Below are 14,799 nucleotides of genomic sequence, written 5' to 3' on the forward strand. Positions count from 1 at the left end.
AGCATGCAGGCCTGAAGGGGTGTTACCTGCAGCTTTGAGGGCTTCAGTAGTTACAGTCTCTAGTTTGCTTTCATTATTTGCCGGTTTTTGATGTTTGAATGTATTTTTATATTGTAAACCTAAACACAATTCAGCCTTTTGGCTGCTACGTTTGATTTTTAATGAACCAATAATAATTACTATAGAGTGATATAAATAATGATCAGATTTGCCAATGATTGTTTTGGATCAGTAACCCATTCATATTAATTTATTCAGGTTTATTTACCGGGTCTCGTTCGTCATTCAAAGAAACACAATTGCTTTTATAACAAATCATCAGCTATGGTTTATAAACCATAATAATTAAATCATAAATCATGGTTCCTATAAAGTATGACAATTTGGTGCAGGATTTGATCCAGGGATTATAGAAAATCGTACTCTTCTAAAGAAATGTTGACGTAACTCAAACGTAGTTACATATTTTTTCTAGAGTAACTGAGCTGCTACTGATGACGTCATCAACATTGGTAGGAGAGGGGGCTGAAGTACTACACTCTCTAACAACTCCTGGTTTCGTTGAGCATGAACTATTTCCATGTCAAGTTGACCCAGAAACGCTTGGAAAAAGAATGTGATTTTGCCTCAGGTTCCATGACAGTTTGAACCATTTCTTGGCCATTTTGAAACAGATTCCGGGTCAAACTAACCCATAAATTGGTCAAGCCCAACGGGACTAAGAATCCGGGTCAATTCTGACCATGGAGTTCTCTCCTTAGTTGACCTGTCGGTGTTGCTTTGGTTTCCAGGGACTCCTAGCCATTGAGCTTAGTGCTTCAATGACACGTGGTAGACCTGGGCGGAGCTTAGGATCCTCCTCGTAGCAACGCTGTCCGAGTTGGATCATTTCGCCTTTGCGAGGGCTGACATTTGCTATCTGCAGAAATAGACAACCGAGTGAATAAATGTCTCCCGCTACGGTGTATCCCTCACGACCGGTTACAACCTCGTGGGGTATATGGGGGAAACGCTTCAAGTTCTCCTGCTTCTGTTCCTCAGAGAACCCCAGAGGTCCGCTAGCCTCCTCTTTGCGGCACGCTTTTCCCATATCTATGATCTTGGCCCTCCAAATGTTGCCGTCATGCCGCAAGAGGGCGTTGTTTGACTTCAGATCGCAGTGAAGGAACCCCTTATTATGAAGATAGTTCAGTCCTTGTGTTATGTCGCTTGCAATCCATATCCAGTTGTTCAGGAATTTCATATGCTTATTCTGCTGTATGGCATTAAACACTGTCTGGCCCATCAGAGAAGTCGAGTCACCAATAAAATCCAGTACAATACTAGAGTATTTCCCGTTCCTTATGATGCCATGAAACTTGGGGAAAGCCCAGTGGCCCTGCGCAACCTGCATCGCTTCAACCTCCTGGAATATTTCAGTTTCTTCGACAAAGTTCATGAAACTTTTCACGGCAACCAAAGGCCTGTCAGATCTACGCATTCTCTTCAGTGCGACGTTGCCAAAGGTCCCTTTGCCGAGTCTGACTTTCCCGCCGTTACGATTAACTTCCTCAAAATCTTCAGGTTTGAAGACTCTACAACTCAACTGTCGAGCACTTCCCGTGACCGACTGTGGTATCTGTTCGACCCTTCCTAGTTCGACGATGTGTCGGTCTGTTTGTTGGGTTTGTTGATGTGTCGGTCGGTACGAACTGGAAGTTGTCGATGCTGTTGAAGGACATAGTGGGAGAGGTCTGTATGTTGATTGAGGTTTGAGAAGTGGTCTACAAACTGGGTCACATCCTCTCGACACTTCTTTGGGAACCCGAGGCAGAGCCCGGCCTGCTGGAGTTCGCTTCTTATGCTCCCTTGACCATTTGCATGCGGGCATAACTTGAATGATTCTGGTATCTGCTGTAGGTCTGCTCTTACGCTGTTCAATCGATACCTGAAAATGCAATTAAACCAGTCTTGTTAAAGTCAAGGTACAGGTTTGGGTAGTCTGTTTGGGTGATTCTAATAATGTTATCCCTTTCACCGTTTAGTTGCAACACTAATATTGTGTGGATCATTATATTCTACTTTTAAAAAACCTCTCTACTCGATGCATTTTTTAACAAACGGTTTTAAACGCTTTTCATAGACCAACCCTTTTCAAAGCAACGTGTCCCTTTAATCTATACAAATCATTTCTTTAAAAAAAGTAACATATTCCAAGTTTCTTTACCTCTCTTTGAATGTTCTCTCTGTTGCATCTTGCCTTTAGCGTCTTAAGATCAATCTCTACCAGAGATTCTTCAGAATCGTCTTGGGTTGCAGGAACTTCTACTTCTATTGGTGCGACTGTTTCCTTGGCAGCCGGGAATATCTTGTTTTGTCTCTTCCGTCTAAGACGCCGTTGCTTCTTGGATTTTGTCTTGCTGTAAAATAATGTTGAGAGATTCTTGACATGATTTTGCAGAACATTATGATCGAAGGTTTACGCCCTTGTCCAGAGGAGGGCGCTAGTTCATGCTATGCTAATAACAAAATATAAAAAACGACAAATTAATATCAAACCAAGTAGGCCTTTACCTTAGTTTTTCACTTGTACTTTTTGGCTAAAAAAATAAAGTTCAAGCTAGTTAAATTACAGTGATCATTGTGGATTGTTCTGATTGGATATGAGTGAGATTTATGTTTGTAGTTTAAGTTGTAGCTAAATGTTTATAAGGCAGAGTTTGCTTGTGAGGTTCGTGAAAAGCTTACCTCTGTGTTTTGATAACGTCCTTTTTGGCCTTGCTTTCTTCTTTGCATGTCCTTTTGACATGTTCTTGTGGTCTGCCACAGTTTGGATTAGAGGCTTCGGGATCGGGAACCCTTTTCTCCGTGCATGCCCAGTCACATCTGTCTGGACGCCTGAGAATGTAGGATGGTGTGCGGGATCTTTCAAGTTGTCCAACTTGCCCCTTTTCCTCTTTGCCTGTCCAGCCACTCCTTCCTGAGTTCTTCAAGATCGCTTTAGGTGAACAGGTTTGTTTAAGTTGAGGTGGTTGACGTTTCCCCACTGTGCCTGCAACGCCTTGCCTGTCTTGTTTAGCAAAGTCAGGCGTGGGTACGCGTGGTCTTTCAGATATCGGAACATGACTCTGCATTACCGTACCTTCACCGCTAGATCTCTGTGGTTTCTTGTAGATGGGTACACGTGATCCTTCAGTCTGAGAACCTGGTCTCATCTTTCTTAGATACTTCGCAAGTCTGGACCGAGGTCCGCGCGGTATCTCATACTGGCGGACAATAGTGGAGAGGTAGTCCTCGGTTTCTTTCTTTCTCTCAGGCTTAGATGGAGGTGGTCTTTCAAGCAGCTTGATCCTGTCAATTAAGCGCAACAGACCGTTCGGCTTGCATATTTCGTCGGGGGCTTCGTCTTCTGAGCTCTCAGGTGGAGACGGTGGTGCTGTCTTAATCTCAACCTCCTTGTCAGCTAAGGTCACCCGATTCAATCTGTCAAACCTCACGAAGAAGGTTTTGGATCTGGGAGGATGCTTGACCTCATGAACTGTCTGCTCCAAACTTCCCCAACCGTCCTTGTCTGATCTCTCAAAAGAGGAGCAGTTTGCCTGAGGGCAATACAGGTGTGCCTTGCCAAGCTCAGAAGACACTTGTGCAATGCTCGGCGAGGCCCGTTGGTATTCAAGAAATGCTTGCATCTCTTGGTTTTCCTAAAATAAACAGTAAATGAAATGTGTTTGTTGGTAGTGCCACTCTTTCCTAAACCATGTTTCAATAAAGGTATGAATTCATAATATTGGTAGTGCATGAGCCAATAATAGGCCTAGCGGCTTGAAAAAAGAACAACACAATTATGTTTAAAGGGTTTGTTTACTTGCTGTTACACAAAACACAATGTCCACAGATTTACACGGTTTGAAGATAGGGTGGTAGAAGCTTCCCTTAAAATATTACAAATTACTGGTATTTTAATATCAGTACTGGTAAATATGTTGACTGCGCTAAATTAATCTTCGAAAATTGTTTTCGTTACATTGTTTTATTCATTTCTAAAAAGACTACATTACCTCAGCAAGTAATATTTTAAGGGAAGCTTTCTACAATCATTTTCTTTAAACCGTGTAGGTTTAGTGTAAAACTGTGGACAATGTGGATTTTTGATTCCCTACAAAAAGTACACAAACCCTAAACAAAATAATATGACTGAAGCTTTACCAAGTCAGTTTGACTCGGTTGTCTCCGGGGTGGGATGGGCTCTTCGTCATGTCTCGACACAAGGCTACGTTTCTTCTGCCAGAAAAACGAAGGAGCTCTCATCGGTCCAGCCTTTGGAGCATGTCTCGGGTAGCTCGGTGGGGGCGCGTTTGGTTTACCATGGTTGGCGCAATAAACCCACATACGACGAAACGGGTTCGTCAAACGGAACCACCTGGAAATAATGAGTTCATTATGATCAATATTGCTATTGAAAACATGACACCAAAACGTTCTTAAAGGCACTGGACACGTTTAGTAATTACGTACAAAACGTAATTGGTAACGAGCAATGGGGGAGCTGTTGATAGTATAAAAAATTGTGAGAAACGGCTCCCTCCGGTAATTTCTCACTCAAATAATTACTATAAGACATCAGGTCTGAAACCTTTTTTATTAGTCATCTGAAAGCACAATTTGTGCAACAAGGGTGTGTTTTATTTAATTATTCTCTTGCAAAGATGACCAATTGAGTCCATATTTTTACAATTTGTTTTGTATATCAAGTGAGAATACTGGTCTTTGACAATTACCAAGGGTGTCCAGTGCCTTTAAAACGAGATACCGGTAAACCTTTGGTCAAAAATAAAACTTGAAGAAGAAAAAAATATTGCCATAAAAACCTGCTTTTGGTAAGAAGCACTGCATCTGTTGATAATGTATAACATTAATTAAATAACTTAGGAATGTGGTTAAAGAGAAAGAGATTCAAAGAAGTTCAACTCGAGAAATGTTTCCAATTTTGTAAAACTCAGCATTTCCAAGTTATGATTTTTTTTCTTCAAACTACCTCATGGCATTTCTTTGGGTGTTCATATTTAAGTTGGCCATGTCTCTTACCTGTTTGGTCCGTTGATGTTGTAGGGGCAATAGGATTCCATATTACTGTCCATTCTTGGGTACGGCTATGGTTTCTGATGATCATAAACACAGAGATATCAAGGATACCGAGGGAGTTGGCAACACAGGTCGGGCTAGCCTATCTTTGGTTTTCATTGCAATTTCGACAAAAGTTATCTCTATTAATAAACAAAAAAACCCGAAGGTTGCATCAGCGATCATCAGCCCAAAGCAGTAATTCGACATTGGTCAAATAAGATCATTCGAGTTGATTAGGTCACAAATAATATAAAGAGGTAAGAGCACAGTCAACCATATAGTTCCACCAATTGTAAACAGATGTGGAAACGTACCCTTGATGGACTATAAGTTATGTCATGAAAGGTCACATACCAATGTTGTATGAGCATCGAAACGTTTTAAAATAAATCTCATCATCTTACTTTCGGTAAAAGTATTTTAAAATGACAGTAAACTTACCTTTTTCTTCTTCGTTGTAGATCAGGATATCGTAGATCGACTCGAACACAATAAGTATCGCACAATTTTTCACTCTGTGAAACGCTATTTCACTTTTGCCGGAGCAATCGCAAAACAAAACCTTCTAGTTGACAAGCAAACTTGAAAGTCATCGTATTTGTTGATTTTCGGAATGAGCGAATTTGTTTGTTGCTAGAGACAAATGATGACACAATGAATGTATTCCATACGCTGTTCCGTAACTGAGGCAGAAGTTAAAAGACCTGTGTGACGTCACAAGGGTTTTTGTTCTATAACGAACGGCGTGGTCGTTTCTTGCGTATAGACCCTACGCGCGCGCAGCACACAATACACGCGCGTTTCCTGTCCACCGTCTGTCCTGTCCTATCAAAACGTGCACATGGAATGGGAAACTTTTGAAAATCTGCCAATCACCAAGAGAGGGCGCTCTTCACCAGGTAATGTCAACAACTTTAGGAATAGGAGAAGCATGAGCGACGGTCACTGACAGCAAATACCTTGTGTTTTGCGTGTCTATGAATTTGTATTTTAGATTTAGCCAAACTGTATTTTGTTTTTCATAACACATTGCCAGCATAAACCAAACTGTTCTGGAACAGGACGTACTGGACACGAGTTCCCCAACGATAACAAGCGGTGTGCATGAGTTGTTGGGAGTGTTTCTTCTAGGGTAATTAGCAAAAATTCCAAAATGCTGACCTACCAAAAATTGAGAAGAAATCTGAAGTTTAGTTGTATGACAATGTATCTGATTTAATTTTCAAGAGGTTGAGAGACTTCTAAATATTTTTTGAGTATTTTTGAATTTTTAGCATTTACCATTGTTTGCTATACGAGTTGTGCACCCTTACCTGGTAGGTCTGCTGCCCTCTAGTGGCAGAGCTTTCAAAAAGTCTCCCATTGACCCCCCCCCCCCCCAACCTCGCTACCATTGATCTCCATTATACTGACTGGATAGGACATTGCGCTATGCTGCGTGCATAAACACGCGGCCCAACAATGGCGGCGCAATTCCTTCAAACGGGTAAATTAATGTGCACTTGGTCGGGTTTGAGTCTGTCAGTTGAAGTTGTAAATTGAGAATAGAAATGGGGGGAAAACATGACGATCGATAGTTTGAAGTATGAAAAAGTTTCTGATTGAAATGCAACAAAGCAAACTAACTTTACATTTGTTTCTATCAATTGCCCTTTTAGTATTATGATGATGATATTTAAATTTCTAAACAAACACTCGGCCGAGAAACTGTATTGGGATTCAGGTACATGTTTTTTTTTTTATTCTTTCAGTTCATTGAGAAAATGGCAATAAACCATATAAAGACAAAACAAGAGTCGCTCCTACAATAAACAATTCGAGTAGGCACTAGAGTGAGAACTACATACTCGCTAAAATCGGGGGAAAAGAACAAGAAAGATGAAAACAAAATACAATGTGATAATTGAGAGTTGACTCCATTAACAAATTTAAACTTTTTATTGTTAAGCTTCTATTCATCATGTTAATTGAAAAACAATCCCAACAGCAAAACTTCCATAACCGTTTTACTGTTCCGCCTGAAATAAATATTTTTATTTTGGTTACAAATAACGAACTCGGCTATTTCCGAGATGACTGATCTTCTCAACGAACTTGTATCGTCTGTACATAATTCGCATATACTTGTCGCTTTCCCGGACCTTTTAATTATTGATGCTATGACAAACATCTGTTGAAATCCGGGCTTCCCGTCCTCGTCGATTCCAGACAACCATCTGTAACGGAGCGAAAACAAAAATAGTATTGCTCGGTAAAAATAACAAATACTTGGCCTATAATAATTATTTTTATGAAAGATAGTTTAAATTTTCGGCTTATATTTGTAACGTTAGATATAATGATAATAATATGAATTGCTAAAAAAATGCAAAGGCCTACCTACTTGGAAAGACAATCCCTTTGCCAACTCAGTTTTCCCTCCTCCGGTGATTGACAGCCGCGCACGACTTCACCATCAGCATTTCTAGTTTGTTTGATTCGATTCCAATTGTATTAATCCCCAAATGACAATTAAAAGGACGAAAACTTCTCTCTGCTTGCAGCAACTCCGTTTAAAAGTGTACAACGCATTTCGTGTGACGAACGGTCTTCACCCGTTTGAAAAAATACGCGCGCGGCCTGCGTTTGGACGCGATGTCCTATCCAGTCAGTATAATGGAGATCAATGCTCGCTACCGTATACCATGGGCAGCGCGCCGTATCACGCTAGCTCTGTGTAATAGACCCTTCCCATGAAATATGTAAATTGCACATAGCGCTTGCGCACTAACGTTTTGGTTGGCAAAATGAGGGAATATCGCGCTGTTTTGTACACGGCTAATGGGTGCGTGACGCAGATGTGATTGCGCGTCTGCTTAGTGCACAACTCTATGGCGTTTGCCACCCATTATGGTCTGTACGCATGCGTGAATGTGATTAGCATATTTCATGGGAAGAGTCCATTTCAGTGTTCTTGGAAAAAAAGATTGTTCGTAGATGGTAGATGAGTTGCTGGGTATTTTAAATTGATTGTAGTTGTCCTTTCTTGCCCTCTGCGGTTTTGATTCTAAAATGTGTCGGATTTCTACAAGTTTTGAAAATCAGCCTCGTTCCACACTCCTCATTCTATTTTACGTTGACTTTATTTCGCTATTTTGGATCCGCTACATAGTTTTCTTTTGTCAGAGAGCATGTAAATAAACATTTCATTAAATTAACATCAACAAAAACATTGTATTATTAAAATCGGCCTCCATTATATTACTCTGTTCGCTACACATTGTGCTGTGCATTCTGAAAATGCTGTTCACGGAAATAATGTGAATTGAATTTAAAAGTTTGCCTTTATGTTGTTGTCTAGTAAACGATATTGACAGACTGGTTTCGATTATTTGCGTCGCACAATCAAGGCTTTCCAATCTCCAATGAAGTACATCTGGTCCCCGCCGCGTTTCTCCGTGCACGCGTCACTTCCGAGGTACTCCACCACTTCGCTCTGGAGCTCCGCAGGGGCGTCCGGCACGAAGTTCACGGCGTGTGTGAAGAAGTTGAGCAGTAGGTTAGCATCTTCCGTTCGGTCTTCTGGCTTGCTGAAACAGGCTGTGATGTTGGACCTCACTTTAATGGTGAAGTTTTCCGATACAGGGATGTTCTGCTTGGAGCACGCAGCCTCGACTTCTGCTGATGTTGGATGGTGTTGGCTGGCTCCCCCAAGGAGAGGAAACCTTTTCCACAATCGCCCTAAGCCACAATTTTCTGTATATAGAAAATGTACAAATTTAAATAATGTTAGGATGACATCCTTTTGGTTTATTCACAAGGTACAATGTTACATCTTCAAATGGCAACATGAAATGTTTGTTTTTGAAACGGAACATCTGCTTTCACATAGCAATAAGAGCATTTGGAAATTTGAAGTAAGGCCCTAGTTCTCATACTTGTATACGATAATAAAAACGTCGTATTATCACACACCATTATGGAATTTAGGTTGGGGTGACACGACGTCAAAGGACAAATGAGCTCATGCCAAAAGCTATTTGACAATAACAGTCTAAAAATATTTTTGCACTGAGGACAAAAAAATGCATTGTGCATACTCAACAAACAGCCATGGAATGTCACTTGGATAGGACATATTGAACTCAAACTTTTTTTAAGTTTTTCGAAATTCGGTTGAAAAGAAACTCTTTGTCCCCACAAAATGTGTTTTGCCGAGTGTGGCCTTGGAGTAGGCTTACACTCCAAAGCCAACAGTATTTGTTGTTATAATGGATGTCGATTGATGACACTTTTTGAGTAAGCCCTTAATACATCCAAATTACATATAATGTTCGTAAAGGAAGTTGAGCAAAAAGAGGGCGCTACCAGACAAAATGCCTTCATGGTTCGCCGCCATTGGGTGGCGGGGCGGGGCGGGGCGGGGGGATCTCCGAGAGGAAGGCTTTACTAGCCTGAACATCTGACGTCACACTTCGAGGCTTGTGCTTCACGCCAGAACAGGACCTCCAGCCTAGGCCAATCCCAGTACTTAATCACCTTTGACCTATTACGTTCATTTTGCACAAAATTAATATAACAAACGTCACCTCGGACCAATCAGAACACATATCCAATGAAATCATATGATATCCAATGAAATCATATGATATCCAATGAAATCATATGATATCCAATGAAATCATATGATATCCAATGAAATCACTGGTTCTGAAAAACAATTTCCTGTGAAGACAGGTTTTATATACCAGTCTAAGGCTTTACCTGAAACCACGATGACCATCATCACACCCCCGGGTTTGAGTCTGTCATACAGATCCTTCATAGTGGCTTCAAGATCAGGAACGTAGTAGATGGAGTGAACAGAACTGATGAAGTGAAACTTGACCTCATCCTTTCCAGCAATCTCTCCGCGGAACTCGTCCAGTGTTTGCGTCTTCCAGTCATAGGTCATACCCTGCTGGTGGGATGTTTCGTCGGCAGCTATCCGTGCCTTGAAGAGCGCCACCATGTCAGGTACTGGCTCTACAACTGTCGCATTGACACGACCGCTCGACTCAGTTCTGGATCGGAGAACTTTCAAAACCGTGTTCTCAATAGTTCCTTTAACGAAAGGGAAATTTTGAATTTAGGGATTGCTTGATGTGTGATGGGGTTCTTTGATGACAGAAATTGCCATAATCCTTAAATTTATGATTTAATAGAACACTTTTCATCTTGTTGGGGGGGGGGGTGCAGAATTTAAAACGAGAATTGTCATTACAACTGCACTCGGGCTAGCCTCAATCTGTTACGATTAAAATTGAAGGAGATCCTTCCATAAACGTTTACAATGTGTATAAACGAACTTAACGTAACTTTCGAAACGACAACGGAAGTTCATGGTCACTATCTTACCGTCTCCAGGTCCAATGCACAGGGCTCTCGTTGGGCCAGTGACGTCACCCATGGTCTTGACTACTTCCTTGAGCTGGGTTTCCATCCAGTTGATCAGGACTTTATGTCTGTCAGCTACTCGGTCATAAACACCGAATGCTCTGTGGTAGTACTCCATATCATCTGTTAAGGGTCGAATCGACGCCATCTTGATGGCACAACAAAAAAAGCTACGACAAGAAAGGAAAATAATAAACACCGCTAAAAGTTGACCATTAAACATTGTGCGAACAAATACTTCCACGTACCATCGGACTGCAAAAGCTTTAGCAATCAGTGTGTTTGGTTTAACGGGAAAAGTTCCATACCCTGCCACAACTTTCCCATTCGTATGAAATAAATAAGTGTATAATTTACTGAAAATGAAATATTCCTTTTGGTAAAAATAAGTGAAAAGTGGTGGCAGGATACGGAAATATTCCCATTGTGGGCTATGTTGATGTTAAAGGAACACGTTGCCTTGGATCGGTCGAGTTGGTTTATAAAAAGCGTTTGTAACTGTTTGTTATAAAATGCATATGGTTGGAACTTATGTTTAAAAGTAGAATACAATGATCCAAACAAATTTGCCTCGAAATTGCGTGGTTTTCCTTTGACTTTACGAACTAAACTAACACGTTCGGCCATTTATGGGAGTCAACAATTTTACTCCCATTAATGGCCGCCGGTGTTAGTCGACGAGGTGAAAGGAAAACAACGCAATTTCGAGTGATACTTGTGTGGATCATTATTTTCTACTTTTAAAATATCTATCTAACCATATGCATTTCATAAGAAACGGTTTCAAAGACCAACTCGTCCGATCCAAGGCAATGTGTTCCTTTAAGAACATACCGATTTATTTGTCAAAGCTATTTGTAGTTCGATGGTATCAGGTGTCAGTCTGGCCCGACATTGAGGTCATTGAGGTCATATCGCAAACCCCTAAAGTTGCATGCTTCGCATCCCATGTTTTCATTGTGTGTTTGTAATAGGATGTTTATCGGGGCGGATTTTTAATAGTTCGGGGCGGAGTGGTTGAAGGAAAATAGAGCCTTTAAGCATGGTTCAGGGTCTTGCTCTATCCATGGTTCAAAATGGGTCTACGTTGGGGTACCCTCTGTCACATGATGGGATATTATGACGATCAACTATTTATTTTTTTACTTGGCCTTACGTTTACAAAAGAGAAACCAAGGGCTTCCTGCAGGCACGATTTGTACACAGCAATGGAAGAAAATCTTAATATTTTATGTAGATTGCACTGTCTTATTATTCTTATCAACTTTTGATATGATGAAAGGGGCAAAACTTGTCCAGCTTTTACTTTCATAACTCTTAGATTTATGCAAACATTTCGTCACAAAATGTCAACTTTTCCATATGACAAGTGCAGTCTCTTGCAAGTGCAGCCTGCCAGACTAGCCAAATAATGTTCGAGGTCACAGTGTATAGTAAACAAAGGTCACACGGTCTATAGATCAGACGTTGTCATGGATGATCACACAAAACTTGACCGCTGTCTGCGAGATAGTTCAGCTCACCCAATCCTATATTGTTTAGCTCATTCCATGGTTTCAACAATTTTATCAAAATATCTTTAAAGAGCTGCAGGCATAGGTGACTGTTGCCGCTCGACTGTGGGTTGTCTATTAATCAAACTGCTATCCACAATCGAGATCCTCCATGATAGAACACAACGGGTTCCCATTATGTAATGCCATAGACTGTGAGGTGCAGCCCCACAGGGAACTGTGTGTACATAGGCTACTCATGGAGGTCTTCCTCCATGGTCTACTGTAAGGTTGTACTAAACTGCGCCAATAAAGTATCTAAACACTTACAAATGGTCAGATTTATCGGAACCTGAAATAGTATACAACAAAATAATTATTCATTTCTATTCACCGTTAACTTCTGCACATTTTGACACATCTTTAGTTGCGCTACGATGTTGTTGGGTGGATTTATGGGCACTTGAATAGGGGCTTTTGCAACTTTTGAAATTCGACCTTAAGCCACTCAAGTGTCCATAAATCCACTAAACAACATCGTAGCGCAACACAAGATGTGTCAAAATGTGCAGAAATTAACGGTGACTCGAAATGAATAATTATTTGTTGGCATACTATTTCAGGTTCCGATATATCTGACAATTTGTAAGTGTTTAGATACTTTATTGGCGCAGTTTAGTATAAAATGGTTCCTATTCGTATTGTTCACAATGAGCAATGATCACGTAGTTATGTGTGTGATCTTATGTATACATTACACAAGCTGTTCTTACCTAGTTTGATCTTGGGCATGTAGCTGTAGATGTGTCCACTCAGACAGCTGAGAACCTTGCTCGGTGATCCCGCAAACCCACAGCTCAGGAGATAGACAGTACAGAAATCACTGATGCACCAGCATGCAAAACACTCGTTTGACCCCGAAATAGTATTTACTCGGCCATGATATCACCACGTACGCTATCAATGTCGGTAAACACTGATCGGTCTCCTACACAATACATGGAGATATACATCATACGATCGACCTTTTGACGTGTCACAGAATTAAAGAATGACGAATTAAATTCGACAAAAGGACGACGTTTGGCACAAACTTTAAAGTTCATCTCTATAAAGCTATTAAGCGCTGGGACATTTTGATATTGTGTCTTTACCCTCCAAAAGTTGGTGGGGGGGGGGGGGGCGCATGTCAGAATGTGCCGCTACAAAACCAGTATTGGCCCAATAGAGGTTTTCTACCATTTAGAAAGTAAAACTTTCATGCAGACGAAAATTCAATCAGCTTAAGTTTTTTCATTATCTCATTAACGTTACAACGATTTTACAATTTTAAAAACTTAATATACTTAAATTAGATAATGGAACTATGCTAACTAAAAGGACCTATTGGTATGCACTAAATTGTTAATTCACCGGAGTGTGGGTTCGAATCCCGGTCGTGACACTTGTGTCCTTGAGCAAGATACATTACTATAATTGCTTCTCGTCACCCAGGAGTATAAATGGGTACCTGCGAGGGTAAAGGTTGATACTGTGAATAAAACACTTGGGACCAAGCCCAACCTACAAATTTGAATTATGTGCTCTTTCCGCTCGGCAATGACGCTATTTCCATTAAGCAGTAGCTAGTAGTCAGGGGCCAGCAGTCTGTTCCTTGCTCTATGCTGGGACCGAGTAAAGCAGTATTGCGGGAACTTCAAGCAAAGCGCTGGCACGACCGCCGCATCAATCATGCATAACGACACTTATATTTAATACTCACAATTATGTCACTTTGAAAGTATCTATACAGAACAGATGAAAAAAAAACCAGCATGTAAAAAAGCCCGTGTTTTGTTACTGCAGTAACAAAACAGTATGTTTCTGCTCCATTGGATACCCCTGTGGCGGTTTCAGTCTTCCGCCGTCTTCAGTTTTCCGGGTGACGTAGTCGGACATATCAGCACGTTGTTCGAACGGTTTTAGCTTTCCGGCGTGTTCAGTTATCCGGGTGACCTGTCAGATACCGCCGCGAGAGTACCCTGGCGAGTACTGTAGTTCTCTCAGCAGTGACCCCAAATTGTTTATATTCCGATTCTTTTCTGTGTAGTCACATAATATCTTGCCCCATCTTTACATGTATTCATGGGTACAACTTTAGGCAGGTCACACTCTGCTTGCATAAAAAACAACTCATACGATCCACGCGTTTGCCGCTAGTTGTACTCGACTCGTGGAATCCGACATGACAGCTACCGGAAGGTAACGGATGACTCAATACGGCACTAAAAATGGACTACTTTCGCTTGCTGTGCGCAGGCATCGCATGACGTAATGCTACCGTATTTGGTCATTCGGAAAACTGAACACAGCGGAAAGTTGAAACCGCCACACCCCCCCCCCCCAACCCGTAGGCATAGACATAGACTCGTTGACAAGTCGTTAAACCGTTGTTGTGGTGGTAGCGGCAATCCGAATCTCTCCGTGATTCTCGAGACACTGGCGATGTTCCCGGGAGACTATACCCCGACAATACTCTCTCTCACGACTATCTGGAAGGAGCCTCGCCAGGAGAGCACTGATCTCGCGAGAGTTTGAGAGAGCATTTTTTTGTCGTGGAGCTATAGCTACCGAGATTGTACACAATCGCGAAATTAACGAGCGACTTATCCACAAGTCTAACATTCACAGAGAAGAACCTATCCATTCAAACTTTTCTTTCACACATCACAGCACTTTTACAATGGCAAATGGTTATTACGGTTATTAGCATTCGAATAATAGACCTTATGCACATGACGTCATTTCA

General features: G+C 41.2%; 2 protein-coding genes across 2 annotated transcripts; both read right to left on the minus strand.

Annotated features, from left to right (window-relative positions):
• Positions 1-267: 267 nt before the first annotated feature.
• Positions 268-5,734, minus strand: LOC139946575 (uncharacterized). The gene is made up of 6 exons (XM_071944268.1): positions 5,545-5,734; positions 5,065-5,138; positions 4,186-4,399; positions 2,728-3,680; positions 2,207-2,399; positions 268-1,927 (listed from the first exon to the last, which is right to left on the minus strand). Exons 2-6 carry the CDS (start codon positions 5,115-5,117, stop codon positions 758-760), a joined length of 2,583 nt encoding a protein of 860 aa, XP_071800369.1. The 5' UTR covers positions 5,118-5,138; positions 5,545-5,734; the 3' UTR covers positions 268-757.
• A 2,472-nt stretch (positions 5,735-8,206) lies between these two features.
• On the minus strand, positions 8,207-13,068 carry LOC139946544 (histamine N-methyltransferase A-like). The gene is made up of 4 exons (XM_071944242.1): positions 12,785-13,068; positions 10,480-10,688; positions 9,847-10,185; positions 8,207-8,838 (listed from the first exon to the last, which is right to left on the minus strand). Exons 2-4 carry the CDS (start codon positions 10,664-10,666, stop codon positions 8,471-8,473), a joined length of 894 nt encoding a protein of 297 aa, XP_071800343.1. The 5' UTR covers positions 10,667-10,688; positions 12,785-13,068; the 3' UTR covers positions 8,207-8,470.
• Between the last annotated feature and the right edge of the window lie 1,731 nt (positions 13,069-14,799).

Source organism: Asterias amurensis, chromosome 13 (genome assembly GCF_032118995.1).
Source record: "Asterias amurensis chromosome 13, ASM3211899v1".
Classification (NCBI taxonomy): Eukaryota; Metazoa; Echinodermata; class Asteroidea; order Forcipulatida; family Asteriidae; genus Asterias; species Asterias amurensis.

Coding starts and splice junctions, on each gene's coding strand:
- LOC139946575 (XM_071944268.1), bottom strand. CDS start 5,117: ATGGACAGTAATATGGAATCCTATTGCCCCTACAACATCAACGGACCA. Junction 2,400..2,727: donor GACGTTATCAAAACACAGAG/GTAAGCTTTTCA, acceptor ATTATTTTACAG/CAAGACAAAATCCAAGAAGC. Junction 1,928..2,206: donor GAGAGAACATTCAAAGAGAG/GTAAAGAAACTT, acceptor TTGCATTTTCAG/GTATCGATTGAACAGCGTAA.
- LOC139946544 (XM_071944242.1), bottom strand. CDS start 10,666: ATGGCGTCGATTCGACCCTTAACAGATGATATGGAGTACTACCACAGA. Junction 10,186..10,479: donor GTGCATTGGACCTGGAGACG/GTAAGATAGTGA, acceptor CTTTCGTTAAAG/GAACTATTGAGAACACGGTT. Junction 8,839..9,846: donor GATGGTCATCGTGGTTTCAG/GTAAAGCCTTAG, acceptor TTCTATATACAG/AAAATTGTGGCTTAGGGCGA.